General features: G+C 43.6%; 1 protein-coding gene across 1 annotated transcript in view; it reads left to right on the forward strand.

The window, feature by feature from the left end:
* Window positions 1–11,045: 11,045 nt before the first annotated feature.
* The window catches only part of NLK (nemo like kinase), a 159,197-nt gene continuing 146,243 nt past the window's right edge, over window positions 11,046–23,999 (forward strand). The window contains exon 1 of the mRNA XM_083172211.1: window positions 11,046–12,498. Coding sequence (XP_083028337.1) covers window positions 12,026–12,498 — 473 coding nt within the window. The 5' untranslated portion in view covers window positions 11,046–12,025. The remainder of the gene's footprint in view (window positions 12,499–23,999) is intronic.

Below are 23,999 nucleotides of genomic sequence, written 5' to 3' on the forward strand. Positions count from 1 at the left end.
GGGTGACCTGCTAGGTAATACATATAAAATTTGGGAGACCTAAACAACCATCTCTGGTGCGTTAGAACATTATTCAGAATTTCACTGTGGGTCTCCTACTTGACCATACAAATATATATATATATATATATATATATATATATATATATATATATATATTAAGTAGTCATAAAGTCATTAGCTACATGAAAGTGATCAATGAGTTTACGCATATTGTCAGATACTTTGTGGTCTGAAATTAACCCAATTTGAGTTAAATAAACCAAAGAGGGTACAACGTGCATGAAGCACAAATTTTAGATTTTAAGGTCCATGTTTAGAATGATATTGACTCAAAGCTAGTGCACAAGGCAGGATCTCATCCATCTTTTTAAATAACTATTATAACTGCCCTCATTAAACTTCTGGCCTGAGAGAATCATGTTCTAGATGTCCAAAAGCAGGGTAAGAAACCATTTGTATAAGGTAGCAGAGAAACCATCAGGGCTAAGGGCTGCAGACAATTTGTTTTGAATTGCAGATGTTCTCATTCAAAGTTGACAATCTGAACGTTGTATCAAACTGCGGCCCTCCAGATGTTGTGAAACTAAATGTTCCAAGATGCATTGCCACATTTTTTCCTATAAGAGCATACCAAAACTCTCAGGGCATGCTGGGACATGTAGTTCCACAACATCTGGAGGGACGCAGTTTGAAGACCCATGCTTTAGATACTTGTAAATAGATGCAGAGCAAGATTGTGGTGAAAGCTCATGAGTTTGCATATTATAAAGCTAAAAGTAAAATGTGTGGAAGCTATTTACTATAGATTTAGGGTAATAATGTGAGTTTCCTGAAGGGTGCGCATAGCTCTAAGTTATCATGCAAGAATAGGATCTACTTTGCTGCCATATTCATAGAACCGTTGTTGCAACCATTTAAGGGTGTGGGAAGCCTTAGAGCAGGCATGCCCAACGTTGGCCCTCCAGATGTTGTGAAACTACACATCCCAGCATGCTTTGCAATAGTTTTAGCATTCTCTAATAGCAAAACTGTGGCAAAGCATGCTGGGATGTGTAGTTTTACAAAATCTGGAGGGCCAACGTTGGACATGCCTGCCTTAGAGGATAGGTTATTATATAGTTATTATCTTTGGGAAATTACTGGCATTTGGTAGTAAGGTCTGCCATATGAGTTTCAAGCTTAGTAATCACCTGTCTCTCTGCTTTTTTTTCGGGAGGCAGATATTTGTAGGAAATTACTCCAGAGAGTAGCCTTAAGCCCTTCTCAGTTAATTGAATGCGAGTGCGAGGTCTGTTCTAGACCATTATGGTTACAAAACCTCTGCAATAGCCTGTGTAATTTGGGAGCGGACTTCATATTTTAACACTAAAAAATCTTCCAAGCGCCATCTAAACTGACATGGTAGGTCAAGGGTAAATGCCAAATCCAAGTCAACTGCTAAATGGTGAAATCAGGACACTGGAGAGTTCTCTGAGGCATGGAGGATACGGGTGGTGTGATTGACTAAAAATAATCTAATGTATACAAAGACTTTATGACCTTAAAAGTAGTGAGAATATTCAGTCGCAGAAGTATATAACACTAACCAGGAATAGTATAAATTATGAAGCTTCAATAGAGTGGAAAGTCTTGAATATTTTGGGGCTTTACTAGGTAAGATCTTGGTAGGGTCAGTTCTATCCAGTGAAGGGACAGCCACATTAGGAAAGTCCTTGCCAATAATTTATTTACCCTTAGCTACCGTAAAGAGCTTGTAAGTGACCATGGAGAAGAATGCCCTCTGAGCAGAGCTGGGTGCATAGGTAAGCAATTGTGACAGAGGCTTATAAGGAACAAAAATTAACATGTAGGTCTGCATAAGGAAATTCCACTAAAAATGTGTAAGAATGATGCAGAATGGTGACACTTGGATTTATGATTAGAAGAGGATGAATAAGATGCGTGAGATATTTTTTTTTGTTGGTTAAGCTAGGGTGAGTTTTTACAAAGTGAGTTTCGTGAAGAGGAACAACATGGACCTGTTTACACTTAAGCTACTGAAGGGTCATGGTCCATTTATGAGAGGAATTAAGACCATTTACATTAAGGGAAAGTAATCTTAATGACATGAAAGATATAGTGAGGAAGCTTTAAATTGGTGATAAAAGAGAGAGTACTTGGTCCCAACAGCAAGGAAGAGAAGTGAGAGGAAGAGAGGGTTCATAAATGGTGGGGAGAGGAGAACCTATGAGCTAAATAGAGTTCTGTAAACAGAAGTATTTAGTAAGGACCAACAATAAATATTAGCAACATTAGCAGGGTAGTGTGATAAAACCTTAATGCGCACTGGTGAATGTATAAAAGAAAATAGGGTAAATAAAAATCAGAAGGAGGCTGTCACAATATGCTTTTTATGTTTATTTCACAAAATGGCATAAAGATACTGGGGGTTATTCAGTCCTGATCGCTGCTCTGCTATATTGCAGAGCCCTGCGATCAGGTATATGATGCCTAGCCAGAGTGAAATCACGCCCCGTGCAAGCCTGCAAAGTGCATGAGGACCACGAGAATGCATGGGTTCACCCTGTCAGACTACCAGCGGTTACCAGCACCATGTAGGGAACCTGAGCAGAGGACCGCGACCATAGCAGCGAAGCCCATATCCCAATTGGAGGGGTTACTGGCAAAAAACCTATGACATGGTAAGATTCCTTACCCCTGCTTTAGGTCCAGTTAATCCCCGGCCTGGTATTCGCTATTCTGAGCCCGAGACTGACAGAATACTCTGGCCTAATCAAGGAGCTATTGAAGCAACTGTTTGCTGGGGATAGCAAGCAAAACTGGATCAGGCTCTAATCATTTACTGTAGTTCTTGCAGACCCTGTTACAGCGGAAGAACATTGTTCCACCTCCTTTAACCTCCGTGGAACTTGAGTCTGAGACCTTGAAGAAGTTGTGCAGCTTATCCAGCAGTTGCAAGTAATTTTGACTCAAATCTTGTCCCTAATTATCTGTTTGCTGGACAGGTTTTCCAGGAGCAAGGTATCTTCCACTCTGGTTCCGGTGTCTGCAAGACCCTCTGATGCCATTCTGGGCACTCCAGTGGCATCTGCATCTGTGCCCTGTAAGGACAGGTACCTGAGTCATCCTCAACAAAACTAAGGAGATTGTAGTAGTAAATTAATGGGACGAATGTGGATCGTGTCTCTAGTTTCAAATTTCTGGGCACCCATATTTCAGAGGACCTAACATGGTCAACTAACATCAACTGTTTGGTTAAAAAGGCTCATCAACGCCTTTTTTTCCTCAGGATGCTTAAGAGACAACAACTACCACTGCGCATACTAACAAATTTTTATAGGTGTGCAGTGGAGAGCATCCTGACCAGTTGTATTTCTGTCTGGTATGGAAATTGTACTGTTGCAGAACGGAAGCAAATCCAGAGAGTAATTAAACTGGCCCAACGGGTAGTGGGGGCTTCTCTCCCTGCTGCTGATGACATTCATAGGAAGCGGTGCTTGCGTAGGGCACATAACATCGTAAAGGATGGAACTCATCCGGCAACTGGGTTGTTTGTCTTACTACCTTCGGGTAGACGGTATAGGTGTCTGAAGAGTAGGACAAGTAGGATGAGGAGTAGTTTTTTTCCTAAGGCGATTTTAGAATTAAATGCTGAATTGGGCTAGGGGAGGGTTTATGGGTGTTAGTTTTATTGTAAAGCCTGTGGATAATTTTGTATTTTATTAATGTCTGTACTTGGATGGATGCTTAACTGAATTTTGTCACCCTACCTGGGGTGATGACAATAAAGACGTATCTAATCTAATCTAAAAATCCCCAGGAGGGCCAGTGATGTAAGTCCCTCAGCCTATGCTTTTATTGTGGAGCCCTGGATCACTTTATTGGGGATTGTTCCCAATGTGGGAACCAAAATAGAGTGGCAGATTCTGTTCCCATCCAGAACGAATCCTGTGTTTACAGCTGGGGTCCTAGAACCAAAATTTTTTAATGAACAACTGTAGGGCTCATGGTCACAAGACGGGAGTCGGAGGGTCAAGTCCCAAGAGGAGAGTCTGAGTATCAAGAATAAGGATGGGAATCCTAGTATCAAGCCCCGAAAGGGGAGTCCCAGTATCAAGCCCCAAGAGGGGGTCCTGTCGGTCCAACCCCAATAGGGGGTCCTGCCCCAGGTGGGGTGTCAAAATGCTGTACCCAAAGAGGAATTTCACAGTGTCAAGTTCCGAGAGGGGTCCCAGAATGTTGCACCCCAGAAGGGGTCTTGGAGTTGTTAACCCCAAGAGGGGTTTCAGAATTTAGCACCACAGAAGGGTTCTCGGAAGGACGTGCCCCAGGAGAGGTCTCAGACTGTCATGTCCCCGGAGGATTTGCAGAGTATCAAGCCTCATGAAGGGGTTCAGAGTTTTGTGCCCCATGAGGGGTCTCAGACTGTCAGGTTCCAAGCAGGATCTCAGAGTGCCACACCCCAGGAGGGGTCTCTGAGCATCTCACTCCAGGATGTGTTCCTGAGCACTGTATCCCAGGAAGGGTCTCTGAATGTAGTACCACTAAAAGGGCCTCTGAGTAGTGTACCCAAGGAGGGATCTCTGAGCATTGTACCCCAGAATGGTTCTCTGGTTGTCACGCCCCAAGTCTTTAATCTGATCATTGCAGACTGATTACAGACCTGAGTGAGACATTATTAGGAACCTGAGGCTCTAGTTTAGTGCTGACAGCTGCAGCTCATTAGCTCTCTATATAAAGCAGTCTCTGGAAGTCAATCCCTGCCAGAGTATAGGTTCACTAACCTGCTCCAGCGTTCCCAGTGCTTTGTCTGATATCCTGTTTCCAGTGTATGATCCCGGCTATCCTAGTGACTATTCTCCTGTCTGCCGCCAGTGTACTGCATCCGTGGTTTCCAGTGTATGATTTCGACTATTCTCCTGACCATTCTTCTGCTTGATCCACCGGTATCATGTCCAGTGACTTCCAGTGTATGACCTCAGCTATCCTAGTGACTATTCTACTGTCTGCTCCCTGTGTACTGCATCCATGATATCTTGTGTATGACCTTGGCTAGTCCTGTGACCATTCTCCTGCCTGCTCATGGTGTACCGCTTCCTGTGACATCCCGTGTATGACCTCACTTGTATCTGACTCTTCCATGTATACTCCCATCTACCATTTCCTTACTTCTAATGTTGACCCGGCTATGACGGCCATGAGAATGCCTGAGTTCACCCTGTCGGACTACCAGCATGTTAGGAATCAGGGTGCGGCAATCCAGTTGTGGAAGTTCAATGGTCCTGTTTGCCCCCTGCAAACTAAGACTTTACCTCCAACAGCCACGATTGTAGGGCCGAATTAGGTCTATCACCAGACCGGTGCCGCCAGGTCTTACCAGGGACAGGGCTGCTTACAGGAGTTTTGAGCAAAGCAAGAAGTTGGTAAAACAGATGGCCCACACACTGACCCACTTATATGTGGAGAATAAGCCATAAGGACATAAAACCCTAAAAATACAAAGGTGAAACCATGCACAAGTACATACCAGAGTACATAAAGAATACTGAGACTAGAGCACAGATGGCAAATAAACTACTCTAGCAATTAGGTCCTAAATGCAGGGAATGCATTTGGGAACACTGTATGAGATAACCCTCCCTGACTTATCTGGGAGATAGAAGACAGATAACTGGGAGGATACTGGAGCTGGCAGGTGAACGCAGGCACGCAGACACAGGCAGGTGAACGGGAACCACTATGACAGAAATGCTATAACCAGCACCTGTAAGAAAGGCCAGACGGGTTTTACTCAAATCCTATACCTAATTATGGCAGGGTTACATCAGGTGCAACCTCTGTCAGTATCCCCTGCTTCCGAACGGAAGGTGGAAGTGTGGGGCATTGCCTAGCAACAACCCCAACGCTTCTGTCCGGCTGAAGCCAGAAGAGGATGGCCGCCGCCAGACCCCGTCCCTGAGACTCCTGCGCTGGTATCCACAATGGAGCTCAGGGACGGCAACGGTAAGACAAAGCAGTTACCAGCACCATTTGGAGAACCTGATCAGGGGACCACGACCGTCGGGTTCATAGCAGCGATGCCCATATCCCAATTGGAGGGGTCACTGGCGAAAACCTATGACACAGTAAGATCCCGCACCCCTGCATCAGGTCCAGTCAATCCCCAGCCTAGTAGTCGCTATTCTGAGACATGTCGTCAGGTCTGAATAACTACCATTGTGCTGTATCCTTTATGTCATTATCATATTTTTTATATACTTAGTCATTGTGGATTAATTAAATATGCAAGACAGGTAGATTTCATATATAAGATTAGCAGAGCATCTTTATAACATTAAAAAAGGATTAGAGACGCAGACGTATCTGCACACTTAAGTGCATGCATAATTCTAATCCTAGCTATATTAAGGCTTTTTGGGGTATCCAAAAAAATAAGCCCTACTTGGCGTTGTAATGATGTAGACATAAGACTTGCTAAGTCTGAGATGCTTTGGATATACAAATTAAAAACTCTGGTGCCGCATGGATTGAATGTGGATTTCGAGCTGAAGTGGTTTCTATAATAAGGTTGAATTCCCTTCATTTTTAACATTGAGGAGCCTCTTTTATATGACATTCACTTAATCTAAGTCTAGTAGATGTTTTTAAGTATGTTTTTATGTAGTCATTAATTATCTTTCTTATGTATTTTTTTCTTCGATACATATACTTTTACAGACACAATTTGAATGGACTACTATCATATGCCTTGGTTGGACGCTATGGGGGAAATTTACTAAAGGAAATTTGTAAAAAAAATAGGTGTATTTGTATCCAGAAATACACTTATTTTTGACATTTACTATCCCGAAAATACGGCAATTCGTAGTCGTATTGATAGCACATCAACACGTTTAAGCAAAAGAACATCGTCTCATTGGCTATCGCCTCCTAAAGAAGTGAGGGTCTACCTGCTAAACAGCCGAGCCTACAGTTTCCTGGTCTTGGGGTTGTCAATCAATACTATCTGTGAAGGGAGGACTACCACTGATTTATAGGATTGGTGATCCCGTGAGAATACACCCCATTTATGGGATTCAAAGACAATTTCTATCTGTTTACATCACAAAAGAATTTAGATATTTCCATAGAGACAATGTGCTTAGTGATGGTATGTAATAAGCAGATGTATTAAACCTGGTGAAGTGAGTAGGAGACTATGGAAAGTGGTTCATTATGGAGAGTGGTTCACTCTTCCTGTAATACAGTGCCCAGAGGGTGGGGGCCATTCATGATGAGAGAGCATGCATCAGCGATCACTGCCCACCCATACACACTAGGAGATTTTGAGCTCAAAGTAGCTCAAAAAGGGAAACGTAAGCTACATTGAACTCAAAATCGCCTAGTGTGAATGGGTCCTAAGGAAGCAGCTGTGACAGGTTTTAGACAAATAATCTTACATAGGGGTGCATGAAAAAGCTGTGATCACAAAAAGTTTGGTTAATAATTAACTGAAATATACACATACAGGATTCCACCACACTCACCATTCATAGGAATGGGGTGCACACTCGCAATCGCCATTCCCAGGCTGTTTACAGATGACTGCACCTCAACCTGAGTATGCCCCATTGTGCGGGCTTGTGCATCCATCTCTATAGTGTATACTTGTGTGTCTGCAGACTGTACATGCTGTACAAATCCACTGCTAATTACAGTGTCTTAGCAGAAAGACTGTTTTACACTAAAAACAAAGCAATACACTTGTTTTCAGTGAAAGTTTACTTGCAAAAATAAGTCAAGTGTAAATTTTCTTTAAAAAATGACAGCGCTGAATGATGTCATGAAGTCCAAGGAATGACTTTATCACCAGCAGCAGAGTCGTAGGTTAGGTTGGTGTATTTGCTCATGTGAGTGCTGTGTGACTGAGTTAATGTCATATGATTTATGGCTTTGCCTTTAATATGACATTTTCAGACAACTCGTGACCCTTTACTGCAGTTGGTAATCCAAGGGCGCCTTTCCCCTGTGGAGAAAGTCACAGAACATGACATCAGTGATGAATGAGCCTTGCAAGACAGCAACCAGCAAAGTCAACACTTTCCAGCAGGGGGAGTCTCTCCATCCCTGTTTGTTTTATTACATCTTATTTAAATACTGTAGAATATTCCGTTGTGCTTTTACAATTGTAAATGCAATAACTTTGTGCCTTATTTGTGGCTTTAGTGCTTGTGACTTTTTAGCTGCTTTAGTACTACGGAGGCCATATCTCCAGAAAGATATAAACACATTAGACACAGTACAAGGAAGAGCAACTAAAATGGTGCATGGTCTACAGTAAAAAAACTTACTGGGAAAGACTAAAAAATCTCAATATGTAGAGCATGGAGCAGAGACGGGAAAGGGGGGACATGATAGAAGCTTTAAAATATATCAAGGGACTTAACAAGGTCCATGAAGTAAACATTCTTCCAGGTGGGAGTCATTCTTCAGAAAATAAGTATTAGAACACGAGGACATGCACTGAGACTGGAGGGAGGGGGGTTCAGGGAAAATCTGAGGAAAATTACTTCCCAGAAAGGGTTGTGGACAAATGGAATAGCCTCCTGAGTTTGAAGAAACTCAGGAGCCCGAGGTGTGCTCCCTACCACCAGTGCTGTGCCTAAACACATGCAAAGGGGGCCGTGCGTTCGAATTAGGCTTTCTCCCGAAGGAGAAGGGCCCCGTTTTTCCCCTAACCCCTCTCAACCATAAGGCCGAAGAGGGGAAATTAGGGAACGGTGGGTCCTCTTCGCCGAAGCTTAGAGAGACCCTCATTCCTCAACCCCCGGAAGGGTTAGGACGGTGGGTCCTCCGCACCCGAAGGTTTGGAGAGACCCTCAGTAGACTTCCCTCCTCCTTGCGGCTCGGGGTCGTCCTCGGGGGACCGAAGCTCTCCCCAAAAGGCGAGAGCTTCGGTACATTGGGGAAATGGAAGGCCCATAAGGGTCGACCACACTACCCAAAAAAACGTGACAAACTACAGAAAACAGAAAATGTGAAAAAGTGCACGAACGTGGAGAAGAAGAGAAATAAATAATAAAGAGGACCCCAGCCGAATAGCCTCCTATCAGAGGTGGTAGAGGCTAAAAGTGAGGGCCTTATGTGACATGGACGATAAATCAAGTGTAGAGTGCCATATCGTATGTGTTTTACTTTTGGAGATGATCTTCATACAATACATCGTATGCAAAAGGGGTCTATGGGCCTTATTCTAGTTCACTCTTTTTGACAAAATCCTTCTTAGAAGGACAAAACCATGTGTACTGCAGGTGGGGCAGATGTTACTTGTGCAGAGAGAATTAGATTTGGGTGGGGTTTTACTTCAAAGTGAGATCTAAATTGCAGTGTAAAAATAAAGCAGTCAGTATTTACCCTCACCCAAATCTAATTCTCTCTGCACATTTTACATCTGCCCCCCCCTGCAGTGCACATGGTTTTGTCCATCTAAGAAGGATTTTGCCAGAAAGATTGAACTAGAATAATGCCCTATGTGCACTGCAGGTGGGGCAGATGTAACTTGTGCAGAGAGAATTAGATTTGGGTGATTTTGTTTCTGTGCAGGGAAAATACTGACTGCTTTATTTTTACACTGCAATATAGATCTCACTTTAAAGTAAAACCCACCAAAATCTAATTCTCTCTGCATATGTTACATCTGCCCCACCTGCAGTGCACATGGTTTTGTCCATATGAGAAGGAATTTGCCTTTGCGAGTGAACCAGAATAAGGGCCACAATGTATCGTATGCGATCTTGCAGCCCGGGAAGCTTGACGGCTTCCTGGCGGTCAGTAGCAGATACCTTGCATAAGTGTATGGGGGCCTTAAGACAGTAAAGCAATTTAAACATGCATGGGATAGACATACTCTAAAGATCAAATATAATTTGATGTAATAATATGGGGCAGATTAGATGGGCAAAATGTTTCTATGGGGCCCACTTACTATTGCATTTTTGTGGCTAATTCCCTGAAAACACCCGTTTTAGGGGATTAGCCACAAATAATAAGTATCCCCCCGAATGTATGTAAGAGGGACTGCAGCAGGAATCTCCGATCCCTGCTGCCATCCCCCATAGGTTTCTATGTGGGATGCAATGCTGCCTGATGTATCAACATCGGGCAGAATCGCATCAGGTCCCGGGGCTACCGCCATTCTGAGGTGGCCCGGCTGAGTAGTCCATGGGTCTGCCCAGTGTTACTTCCAGGCGACAGGATTGCATCTGGCCAGTAGAGCCAACCCAGATCACATTAAAAATGCGTTCCTGTAGTAAAGGGACCCAAGTTGTCCAGCGAGACAGGTCATGCTGGGGGTTGTAGCTCTACAGCAGGTGTGGTTCCACCTTGTTGTCTGACACTAGAACTACATGCCTGTCTTTCTATTGTCCCATTGCATTTATTAACTGCAAGCTCTGAAGACACAGTCCCATCCTTCAGCACTACCCCATGCACTCACTGTGTATTAGTGTAAAACTAACAACAGATACTTTTATAGTGCACACATATAATGAAGTGCTTTATAGCGAGTAGTCATTCACCATCACTCACTGAACCAATGGAACGTGAACTCCCCATAGACTACTAGGGCTTGTCTTCCACAGAAGCCAATTTTCCCTACTCTCTCTGTTCTGTTACTTTCTCTGCATACCAGTTTTATACAATTGCATCCCTAATGAGGACAGAGAAGCCAGCACACACCACCAGTCTGAGCTCAGTGTAGTTGCATTGCTGGTAGCAGTGGCAGCAGGCGCTTCACAGACAGGAAGGGGTTAACTGAGTTACCTCTTCCACACAGGTCAAAGAGGGTACGTCTAGGGCAGGAGGCGTCAGGATTCGGGAAGACATTAGATGCGATACACATCAATCTCCCGCCGAGTCCCTCCCCTCCGCTCCCATTGGCTGGATTATTATCTCCTCCTCTATGTTGCTCCGACAGTGACGCCCGCCTGCTAACACCCTCCCCCCGGACGGCATTGGCTAGCCGTCAGTGATTTGGCTCTCCTGATTGGCTGTCACTGCTGTCAGACGGACGCGGCGTCAGGTGGCTGGGCTGCCCGCGTCTTGCTGCTGCTTAGCCTGGCAGGCGGCTGTGACTGGTCGGAAGGTGCTGGCGGCGCCTGGGAGAACCCTGGATTGTGTCGCCCCGACCTCCGCTGTCGTCGTCCCTCTCCTCCTGCTCCTGTTCGCTGCGTCTTTGGAGCTGTCAGTGGCCGGGAAAGCCTCCATCCCTGGAGGAGAGCATCCAGGACGCCTCTGTTGCTGCTGGTATCTGCCCAGCCATAACGCAGCGCTGTCCTGTTGCCCCAGCTGACCCCTCACCCCAAGACCCCGGCCTTTACACCCTCCCTGTGCTACCTCCTGGCTGTCAGCTGTAGGACCGGACGTCTGGCCTGGGCAGCTGTCACATCCTCCCTCCTTCTCCTGCCACCCTCGGTCTTCCTCCTGCCCCTCTCTGCCCTTCCTCAATGAGATAGAGACCCAGTGAGCTCCATGCTGATGCCCCCCAAGGTTGAGGTTCTTCTTGGCCCCCTATGTATATTTATTTACAAGCAGGGTGGCCTGTAGTTGCCCCTGGCTTGGTGACTGTCCCCCTTCCAGGCTAGAAGAGGATGTGGGATGGAAGGGCCAGGCTGGCATTTATTCCTTAAATCTTGTGGTGTGTGGCATCCTGTAGCAGAAGGCTGGGGGAAGAAGTCGCTCTACTCTTGGAACCTTTCCAATTTAAAAAGAAAAATATGGAGTTTTAGTATTTATTAAAAAAAAAGTTCTGGCCTGTGGGGGGTGGGTGGGAAGGGTGTTCTGTATACTTGTTGCAGAACAGTTGCAGAACATAAGATCTGAGTGAAGTTGGGTTAGATATTTGGTGAGTTTGACTTTGCAGCAGGAGAGGTTTGGGTATAGGATGACATTTGTTTTTAAGCTGTCATAGTTCAGGTGACCACATCTTTATGGCCCAGTGACGGGTTGACCTCACAGTACGATACATTGGAGGCCATTTCTGTGAATGTCTCTTTGCGGTACGCCTGCCAATGCAAATATGATGGCGGCGTACAATGGGGGTACGTCAGCAGCGGCTGGGGGCCACCACCATCATCACCACCACCATCTGGCCCACTTGCCCCCTCCCCACTTGCACCATCACCACCATCTGCATCCCCAGCATCACATGCACCCTGGCTCAGCTGCTGCTGTACACCCTGTGCAGCAGCATGTTGGCTCTTCCTCTGCCTCATCCTCAGCTGCTGCAGCAGCCGCTGCCGCAGCAGCAGCGGCGGCCATGCTGAACCCTGGCCAGGCCCAGCCATACTTTCCATCTCCTGCTCCAGGGCAAGCCCCAGGGCCAGCGGCGGCAGTGGCACCTGCACAGGTGCAGGCGGCAGCAGTAAAGCATCATCATCATCAGCATGCTCATCATGCCCAACAACTGGATATCGAACCTGATCGACCCATTGGCTATGGAGCTTTCGGTGTTGTCTGGTAAGTGTCTAAACTCTACAGACCTTTCCATAATTTAACGTTCAGGTGGCAAGAGGTGATCTTTGACAATCAAATATGACGTCGCTGTTGAGCAAACTTGAAATATTGTAGTTGTTAATTTGTTTATAGATCATGTACAGACCATCAACAGCACTACCACCTAAAGTGGTGAATACCCCCCCCCCCCCCACACACACACACACACTTCAAAAGACTGCAGAACGGCATGTGCGAGTGCTAGAACAAAGGAGAATCTCCAAAATCCACAATTGGCGCTCCTCAATTCCCCCCTGCGCTCACCCAAAGGCAAAATATCACACCACCTGCTGTAACTAAACGCAGAACCAATGGAAAAACAGCTGCACTGCGTTACCCCGTTTGGCTGGTGCTATGAAAGTCAACTCTCCACTTTGGTGGTAGTACAGTTTTATTTAAAAAAGTTCCCAAAAAATATGTTTGATCAATGTGATTGGAGATTAGAATGAATTTAATGTTTTTCCTGTTCATTATCTGTTATTGATTTTTGTTGCATTTTACTGCCAATTGTAGACCAATAAAGTTTATATGTGGGAAGATCTAAAAGATGGCCCATGGGTCTTCAACCTGTGGCCCTCCAGATGTTGTGAAACTACATGTTCCAATATGCATTGCCACATTTTTTCCTATAAGAGCATGCCAAAACTGTCAGGGCATGCTGGGACATGTAGTTCCACAACATCTGGAGGGCCACAGATTGAAGACATATGGCTTAGATGATACAATGCATCGTTTCTTGTAATCTAATTCTCTTCGAAGTCTGAGAAGGTGCCGCACTCTGTGTCCTCAATGGTGATGGCTTATTCTCTTTCGTCTTCTCCATATTAGTGAGAAATGTTGGTGATAATCCAATTAGTAGTTGACAAGACGCACTTTTTTATTTGGGGGGGGGGGGGGGTCGACTCATAGCCATAACCAAATTGGCAGTTGTATCAAACTGGTACTAGTTTGCCTTCTTCAGATGAAGTGTAGATGTATGTGCAATTTCCTGGAAATGGAGTTAGTTTTTGTTCATGAAGAGGTTCACACTTATGAAACACATCGTCATTAGTCTACCCAATATCAAATCCTCAATCACTATACGCAGTCTTGCTTAATTTAAAACAAGCGTCTGAGAAGTGAAGACTAGAACCTCTGGAATATTGGCTGCTTGTAATACAAACCTCCAAAAACAGCCCCCGATTCCATTCTCGAAAAGAAATGAAAACCTTTTTATTTATTTTTTCAAAACATTTTTATGACCTATTTCATAACGACATCTTACCGGTCTGGAAAAAGAAGTGAATTATATGTACTCCCTAAAGCCTTTTTCGATCTCTTTCCCTGGTTTAAATGTTTATCTGTAAAATCTTTTTACACTGCAGCATTTCCGGCCTGACACATACGATTTCTCAGTTATGTCCCTTTTTTTTTCATCTTGCTTTAATTGTATTGATGGTCTTTATAATGTAGCTTGAACTGGGATTAAAGCATTTCAATTAGGATTTGCTGTTGTCCTCACAAATACCTCACCAATGTTTTACTGCAGAATGTGACCTGGTGTTCTGTTTGTGTTCTTCTGTTTTTCTATAAAATTCAATGACATCTGGTCTTTGCGGCTAATTCCTATTGCAGTTAAAGTGTTCTTTAACCCCTGTGCTCCATCTAATATTGAAGAAATGAATGTACTCATCTGAACCGAAGGTTTTTGACTGCAGGTTGGCATTATTGTAGCCAGGGGGAATAAGCTGACATTGATTTCCTCAGATCATTTATATAGGTGTATATATATCTTGTGATAGAGGGGATCAAAGATGTGTAAGCGTTTTACAGTATATGATTTTCCTAATTTAAGCCTTTAGGGATGTCAATGGGGCACTGTACCTCATACACAAAATGAAGTGGTTTGTTTGGCAGAGTGTGTCCAATTTAATTTGTAATTGGTATACATTACAATATTTTTTTTTAACATTACATAGCTAATGGTCTAGTTATTTCCCTGCTCCCTTCAATATCCGTTTGACAGGTTTCTACACAGTAAATGACAATGCAATAATAGTTGTGCTTTTTGTAGTAAAGATTGTCATCCTAGAATGTAATGCCTCACGTGTCACTTTTTTTTTCTCTCTTCTTTGCATACTGTACTTTTATCTTTGCATTTGTTAAGTGCATCTGTTTAACAAAATGAGGCCAGAGACAGGCCTACCCTAAATATTCATATCTGCAAAAATCAGCTCAACGTTTCATTGGTCCGTTGCATTTTGTTACCATGCTTTAAAGTGATAGTCACATGTTGTTATTGTAAGGATTTTTTTTTTTCCAGCTTTTTAAAATTTTCATTTTCCAGAGGATAACATACTGTAGTGGACAAGTCAGTAACCTGTCACCTAAACAGACCGTAAAGATCTATGCCAGCTCAGTGACTGATGACTGTTAGCAGGATCTATTTTTCTGTGGAATGTGAACTTTAATTATAATAACAAGAGTGGACTACACACAATCTTGATTTAAATTTTTGCTGAAATGAAGTTTGTGGCAGATATACTGTATAATGTAGCTAGGATATTGCGGATTAATGAACAGTACAAACAAGTTTCCAGGGTAGATGTTCATGCCACTCCTTGCATGGTCGCTACTGAACATTTTGTTCTACATTGATAAATATTTTGCTTTGACTATGAATAACATACTGTATTATTATGTCACTGGCCTGCTGGTTTCCAGGTGGCCTATTGAGACAACACTTTATAATCTAGAAGGCCTCTTTTGGTTGCTAAGGGCCAGATGTAGCAAGCTTCAAAAAAAGTGATAAACAACCAGCCAATCGGCTCCTACCTGTAATTTTTCAAACCAAGCGTGTAACATTGTAGCTCTGAGCTGACTGTTTATCACTCTCCATTTTGGTGGTTATTCTGGTTGACTCGTTAGAATGCGAATTCGCACCTTTGCGAGTAAACCAAACCCGCCTTGCAAATGGTGGCCGGCCGCCACCCGTTCGCAAGGTGGATTCGTACGCAGGGCTTGCGAACGGATGTTACACAGCACATGCACAATAACAAAACATCGATTTCTGAGCGAAATTAATCGCAACAGAGAATGGACCGGAATAAGGGCCTTTATCACTTTTTGAAGCTTGATACATCTGTCCCTAAATCTTTGAAACCTCAAAATGCCATTTAATAAATCCAAGCACCTTTCCCACCTTAACTATAGTGCCTATCCAATTATCCTAATATTACACTAGTTATCTTGGAAGGCAGGCCAAGCTTGCTATTTTCCCATCCCATAGATCAGTGGTTCCCAACCCCGGTCCTCAAGTACCCCCAACAGTGCACGTTTTCCAGGTCTCCACACAGAATCACAGGTGAGATAATTAGCTCCACCTGTGGTTCTTTTAAAATGTGTCTGAATAATGAGTGCACCTGCCGGGTGACCTGGAAAACGTGTACTGTTGGGGGTACTTGAGGAGCAGGGTTGGGAACCACTGGTCTTCAAGTGTAGATGTTTAAGCTTCAATTTGGTTTTCTTACCATAGTAACCTGGATATATGGTAACTAGGTCGACCACTGATGTTGACATGCCTTAGGTCGCAGTGAAAAAGGTCAACATGGTCATTGGGTCAACATGGTTTTTTCGCATTTTTTTTGTTAACTAACATGCTGAAAGGCCCTACCATCCACTAGGGTGTGGAGGGAGAGTATAATAATCTGCCAAGCCTAGCGATGCACCGTGTCCGAATCATGGCGAGCGCAGCAAGGGGACGTAGTGCACTTCTTCAGTGTCCATGTTGACATTCGGGGCAAAAAATGTGAAGAACCCATGTTAAAAAAATTTTTTAGGGGGTTTTCACTGTCCACCTTCCTAATGTCGATCTAATGACCCCGTCGACCTAAAGCCATGTAGACCTTTTCATGTGTCCACCTAATGACCCATACCTGGTAACCTGTTCATAGCGATTCAGTTGCTGATTGTGTTTTTATAAAGGTTACGGCCATAAACCGTGAGCTGCATTGCTTGTGATGCTCCCCAATATGCGCAGGCAAACATTGCACATTTATTGGAACCTCAAGATTTTCTATTTTGTTCACTTTTTTATGTTCTAAGTGCTGTAACTCAAACAACTGAGATGAAACTATGTAATCTTTCATTTCTGAATAAAAGTTCTGCTGAAAGTGCTTTTTTAAACCGCGCTTCTAACCAAAGCATCTGGGAGAGATTTTATATTGATTCTGACTCTTGCAGTATGTGGCATTATTAGTGTTGCAAATGTGGGATGCGCTCGCTTATGTCTGTGTGACAGCATGCAATTAAAGTGTTTTCAGTAGACTTTGTCCTATGTGTTGTGTTAAGGAACAGCACACCCTGAGTGTCTGGCTTCATAAACAGAGGCGCTCGTTTTGCATCAATAACAATCATGGAACAATAAAAAGTAAAAACTTTGAGACAAAAGTGTTAAACTGCCATCTGAAGACCTTTACGGAGTGAATATTTGTGCACATGTGTACGAATGCACTGTGCACATTACTTTGCTTGTTCTAAGGTAGTCGATGTATTTGGCCTTTGTACTGTTTGTAGACACAGTTCCTTATTGCTTGATAACGTGGGAATAAGGCCATATTGGTCACCTTCATTACATTTATCTATCAACCGTCATTTAAATGGTGCCCATATCCGCTACTGCTTTAGTATGGTTTGCAATCTGTCTGTTCCCTATCATATGGAAACTATTACTAGGATACATTTTGTTTTTTTCAGAAGTTAATGAACCTATTTACAATCGCTTATATAGCACACAATATTACGTTGTGCTTTTCAGTTGGCTATAAAACAAGACGGTAGCAAATGGGTAAGAGGGCTCCGCTGACAACCTACCAGTTTTGTATGTATGAGTGCAATGTACGTGGTGCTCATGGGCCAACACCACACATCCTTCACCCATTTATTTTTTTAATACTAGCCGGCTGTGGCACAACCTCCCTATAAATCACTGCGCATGTGCAATAAGGAAATCACCAGGAAAATGCATGCCGTGCTATTTTGCTGGGGTTTGTGTATGAGCAATAGAGTCTGGGGCCCCAGTGCTCAGACTTCCTACACTGTAGGCTAGAGCATAGGCGAATCTAGAAATATAGTAATGGGTGGACCCAGACTTAGTATATGTGTTTATTGCGCGCTGAAGCCGTGTGGCAAAAAGGGGGTGTGGTCTCATGGAAAGGGGGTGTGCTATTACACATTATACCACACTCCATAATACCCATTACATATAAAGCCACATGCCGTAATGCCAATTACACATAAGCCCATAACACCCATTACACATAAAGCCACACATCATGATGCCCATTACATACTATATAACAACTTAATGCCTATTACATATTTGACACATAAGTGCCACTTACCTACATGCTCATTGCTAGGGGCTTCATGCTCATTGCCAAGTGGGATTGGACCGAACCATGGTCACTGCCCACTTCTCCTGGTTCGTCAGGGCCAGGTATGTCCTGCTGGTGGTGTGGCCGACTCCCATGTCCCCTTGCTGCCTGTGTGCTGCCACACCTTATGCTGGCCCAGGCGACGCTAACAGCGGTCCCTCTGTGCGTGTGCTCCCAGAGGTACAGGTCACTGAGATCGGATTTGCTGACTCTCTAATGCCGCCCTGCATCGCTCACCTTAGCCAGTCCTGTCAGTTGCTCTTCTACGCTGGACCGCAAGCCAATAGGAGCTCACGGTCCAGGAGTATGAGGTGGTGATTTACAGGGCAGTTCCCGGCAGGGATGACTGCCTCGGTTCAGGACGCGCTGTGTACTGTGGTGCCGTCCTCACTCACACTATACTGGGCACGCGGGCTTCCCTGACCCTCAGGAAAAGCCACGCTGACACCAACGCCTGACAGGACGCACTGATAACGGACACCACGTGTGGGGGAGAAAGGGGACCAGCCTACACAGGGGACGGGAGGCGTATGGGTACAAACAAGGCAGCCTGAGGGCTGCCGCTGAAGCTGCTACGGCCGAGCCTCTGGGAGACAGGTGCAGAGCGCACCTCTTCAACATACACAGCCGGGCAACATATAGCTCTCTCTGCCCGGCTGTCATTACTTTAAATTGTGTGCGCGCGGCGGTCTAATGGGTTGTCCGGTGCACCCCCGATCCACCCCCTAGATTCGCCTATGGTCTAGAGAAAAGGATGCCTAGCTGAAGGATGCTGCAGACAGCCTCCACCTTATTTAAACCTACCAATATGTTTTTGGAATATGGGTGGAAACCAGAGCACCCCAAGGAAGCTGAGGACAACAAGCTAACTCCACACAGATGGGCCTTGAGCTGCAATTGATCTTATGATTTCAATGCTGTAATGCTAATTACTTTGCCATCCATGCTGCCAATCATTGTCACTTGCCGTTACCTACAGTACAATAATGACCTTTAGATTGTATTTCATTGATGCCCACAGTAATAATACAATATTTGATGAAGCATAACTGCAGATAAAATAGGTACAATGGTCCGTAAAAATGTATCCTATACAAAAGTACTAGCCTTTCATTCATTGTTAATCACAATGTGGACATGAGAATGTAGAAATGGTCCTGAGTTTGTATATTCTCCCTGTCCCTGCATGGGTCTCCTCCCACAATCCAAGAATATACTGATAGGCTAATTAGCTCCCAACAAATTAACCCTAGAATGTCTGTGTATATGTGGTAGGGAATATAGATTGTAAGCTCCACTGGGGCAGGGACTGATGTGAATGTGCAAATATTCTCTGTAAAGCGCTGTGTAATATGTGTGTGCTATATAAATAACAATGATGATGATTATTTCGACATATCGACTAGCGTAGATGGGAATTAAATGTTGACATACAGTGCCATCCTTGGTGGCTCCACCAATTATGTAACTATCATTCGAGGCCAGGCCCATGACTCCACCATTTCAGGAAGTATTTTTTTCCTACATCTAACCAGAATCCCTACCCCTATCCCTGTTCTCCATAGCGTATCACTACTGACATTCTACTGGTCAACATTATGGCTGTCATTCAATTGTCTTTAAGGTGACGATTATTAATGGGTGGCCAGCATTGCAATTCTGTTGTTGCTCTGATCGGGTGCGAGTGCCGTGGGAGGCTGCAAGCAGGCATGTTTGAAAAGTGCTGCTTGTGGGCACCTATATGACCCTTTGCATTGCACCCATTCATTTAGACTGGTTTAGCAGCTTTGCCCAAAACAGTTGAATTTGTGCCTAATAATTATCGCCGACTAAAATACAGCTGAGTCGTCTTCTATGAACGGTCAAACTCTTAACTACATCTGCTTTATTTCGGTACAAATCAATGGCTATTACGCAAATCCAACCCTTCTGGTACAGTAGCTGTGGGTTTTTATACTATACTGTATACGTATATATAAAAGTCTCTACTAGGGATGGCCCAAATGTCATGTGAGGAGATGCATTGCTTCATTTAAAAAACAAACAAAAAACTTTTTTTTTTTTTTTAATGGTCACGTGTTGGTACCATGTCATTGTGTGCAGGCTAACATATTAATCAGAGGAGGGTTATTTACAAGGTCAGTGTTTTAAGAGGCTTTGAAGTTATCAGTCTTAATAGACTCTCTGTTATTTAAATGATGTGTTCTGCAAGTTGGGGACATACAGTACTATCAATAGTTGAAAGCACAAAATAGTATATCCCATATTAATCAATATTTATTTTTGGTGCCCTATGAATAAATAACTATAATGAGGTAAAATGGTTTATATTGTAATATGATTGATTTTATTTATTTGTATCTTTTCATGGGAGCCAAAGTGCCAACTAAGTACCTCAGTACTATATATTGAAAGGATCATAATACAAAATAACACACTGAGAAATAAGCGTCTCAGACAAATAAGATTACAATCTAACAATTGTTCAAAACAATTGATAACTAAATTGTCTACTAAGTAATTGTGTATTTGGCTATTGTTAGAAATGGGCACTATCAACTGCCAATTAAAGTGCATGCACACGGTATGATTTTGGCTATGGACTATTTTAACTAGACTTGAAATAGACTGCACGCTTTCTAGTCAAAATTGAGCTGCCTACAAAGCTTTTGTTCCTCGCGATACCGACCCCGAGGAGAAGCACATCAGCATCGCAAGCAATATACACACAGTGCGATATGTATGTGTTCTACAGATTTGGACTATGTAGTTATGCGGGGTACACACCAGGACGACCCGCTCACGATGCACATCGTGAGCGGGTCGTCAGTGTCTCGTCCGACCCGCTCACGATGACGCGGGGGGCACGACCCGCTCACGATGTGCACCGTGAGCGGGTCCGATCCGATGGCGACCCGCACCCGGCTGTATGGTCGTCATTGAGATCCTACCTGCAGCAGGTAGGATCTCAATAACGACCGACCGACCCGCGGGACCGCGCATCGGATCGGTACGGTCCACACCAGGTCAGAAAAGGGCCCAATCAGCACACAATCTACATCCAATTGATCGGAATTGGATCTAGATTATGGGGATCGGGCCCTAGTCGTCCTGGTGTGTACCCAGCATAAGTGTTCATTCTAGCACCTGCCATCTTTCAAAACCGATGCAGTTTCTGTTCCCTGCCTGGGGTGTCGCTGTCTGCTGTGGTGTTTCTAGCACAGGTTTTGTTTGCATATCAGTGCTGATATACAGACTACACTGAGCTAGATACACTACAGCAGACAGCGACAACCCAGGCAGGGAAGAGGAACTGCATGGGTTTTCAAAGATGGTGGGTGCTAGAATGAACTATGTGAGAGCTGGTAATGTCTCCCCTGTCTCCTCGCATCTGAGTGTAGCAACAAATGAATTACTCTTTTGGGAACTAACTAGTGGCAGCCGCAGGGTAGAACAGGGGAATCGCCCTCTAAGTGTCTGCCATTTGTTTTACGCAGTAAGCGGTAGTGACTGTGGTAGATGGTGAAAGTGAACGGTCTGGGATGTAGCCGCAGTAAAATGCATCTCCTTAGTTAAGTGTCATACTTGATGCCGTTACTGCACGTGTTGAGGGTGTGAGCAGAAATCTACTAATTACGGATTAACTGGGCACTCCTGGCACTTAACCAGAGAGCTACATTCCTGTAATGCTCATTGAGTTCCTCACTAATATTGGAGTGAATATCCTTTAAGGCTTGTGATTTCTATAATGCAATCCATTGAGTCCATGTCTCCGCTTTTTTAAATGGTTATTGTCTTTTTAAAGAAGGCCCCAGGTATGTGTGCTCAACAACAGCAGACTTGTGTTAAGTCTATGGGCCAGATGTACTATGCTTGAAAAGTGATTAAAATGGAGAGTGATAATGCACCAGCCAATCAGCTTCTACCTGTCATTTTTCAAACCAAGCCTGTGACATGGCAAGTAGGAGCTGATTGGCTGGTGGTTTATCCCTCTCCATTTTATGGGCCAGATTCTCTAAGCTTCAAAAGTGATAAAATGGAGAGTGATAAGCAGCCAGCCAATCAGCTCCTACCTGCCATGTCACAGACTGTGTTTGAAAAATGTCAGGCAGGAGCTGATTGGCTGGCTGTTTATCATTCTACATTTTATCACTTTTGAAGCTTAGAGAATCTGGCCCTATGACTTTTCAAGCTTGGTACATCTGGCCCTATGTGAATAAGCTGGACATTTTGACCAGCGCATGGGGCATTGCCAAACTACTTTGCAGCATCATGATGTAGTAATAATGTTTTGCAATATAGTTGAATTTCTTTTACAGGGTATCATAAAGTTAAACCGAGGGAAAGTAATTATTTCCGTTTGCGACAGTACTTCCTTGCAAAGTGGCGCAATGCTACATAGCTGGCACAACCCTTAATACCTTTTACAAATGTGCATGTTATTTACCGGTAAGCATCCAGTACTTAATGCTTCTCTTTACTAGGCATGTCATCCAGATTAAGTTTATAAAGTGACAACTGTGTGATTAGAAATCATTTTAATAGAAACATTGTTCCGCTTAAAATGTAGAACTTGTGCATTCAGTCACCATTACTTCATTGTGGACCGTCGTACTCAATTTACTTCTGTTACTCCCAATGAATTCCTAAAGTCTTATGCGTTAATGGCATGTCATTCTGTTTACAGTGTTTCTGTAGGTACCGTTTGTTGCGGCACCATTAGATAAGGGACTATAAATAGCCGTTCTGTGCTAAATTTAGAAGTCTTGTATTCAGTCAGCGTGAATAATTTATATCGGAAAGACCAAATATTTTATACTCGCACGGCTTTTTGATTGTGCGAATATGCTTTACTTAATACTATTCTGATGATTTTTATTTAACATGAATATGCTTTGAAACGAGAGCGGGCTTTGTTATTGTGCCCCGTTAATCTTCTTCTGGGGTTTGTTCCGCACGACTTCTCTCTGAAGTTGCTGTTGTAACATTTACTAATCTTGAAGGATTATTTTGTGTGCGCACTGCGTTGATGGGGACTTACTCCGCTACCAGCGGCTCTTCGTACTTTGACCTTCTCTGTTAAATTGAATAATGAAAGTTTCTACCTCCTCGATGTCGAGCTAAACATAACTGCAATAAGCATTAAATTGCGTGGCGCACTGTAGAAAGGTGTTTTCGTTTTTCCTTTGTCTTCTTGCTGGTCCTTTTGTTCATCTCATATTAAAAACCGTTTTATTACCAGCAGCTGCAGTGAGCAGGAAGTTGCTTGTTCATATGCATCGTCCTTCTGTCATTTCTAATTTGTTGCGTAACTTGGCATTCACCTTAACTGAAACATGCACCGACAATTACACCAGCTAGAGAACTGTATTCCATTGTGTTCCTCCGCCGCTGTAATAGTGTTGTAGCCTTTCCCTTTGATGCTAGTACAGCTAATTATCTACTGATTATTTCTAAATCACTACCAAGTGCCAAGGTTACAATCGCCTTAAAATTAAATGGTCTCTAGATAACATGCGTAGCTGATGCCATAAATTAGTCACGGTAATACTTATGTTTGTAATTATTGATCGTTACTAATTTTATTTGCTTCCAAAACCTTTATTCATGAAAGAATTCTTTTTGATGGCTTTCACTTCTCCACACGATTATTGCAAAAGAGCCGGTTGACCCATTGGCCTATCCAGCTAGAGGACTGTTCCATGTAATTATCGGTGTGTATTTGCACCAGTACTCCAGTGCCCTCATGGTATATGGCTGCCGATGTGGCCTATAGTATATGCACCTATGTGTGGATCAGCTACGGTGTGTTACTACACCTTCACTCTATGGTTTATGTTGGCTTCCAACACTGAGAGAAATGGCATATTGTAAGTATGTATTTAATTGATTTATGTATTTTTGTGGGCATGTGCTGTACAGATATGCATACATCTAAATCCACGTAAGACCCATTGAGAGAAGATTATTTCCACTTAGGGACATATTTCATGGCGTTATTTGTACATGCCCTTCTTGTTTGTAAATGCTTCCTTTTCAAAGGTGTATTTT

Source organism: Crinia signifera, chromosome 2 (assembly GCF_055691185.1).
Source record: "Crinia signifera chromosome 2, ASM5569118v1, whole genome shotgun sequence".
In the NCBI taxonomy this organism is placed as follows: Eukaryota; Metazoa; Chordata; class Amphibia; order Anura; family Myobatrachidae; genus Crinia; species Crinia signifera.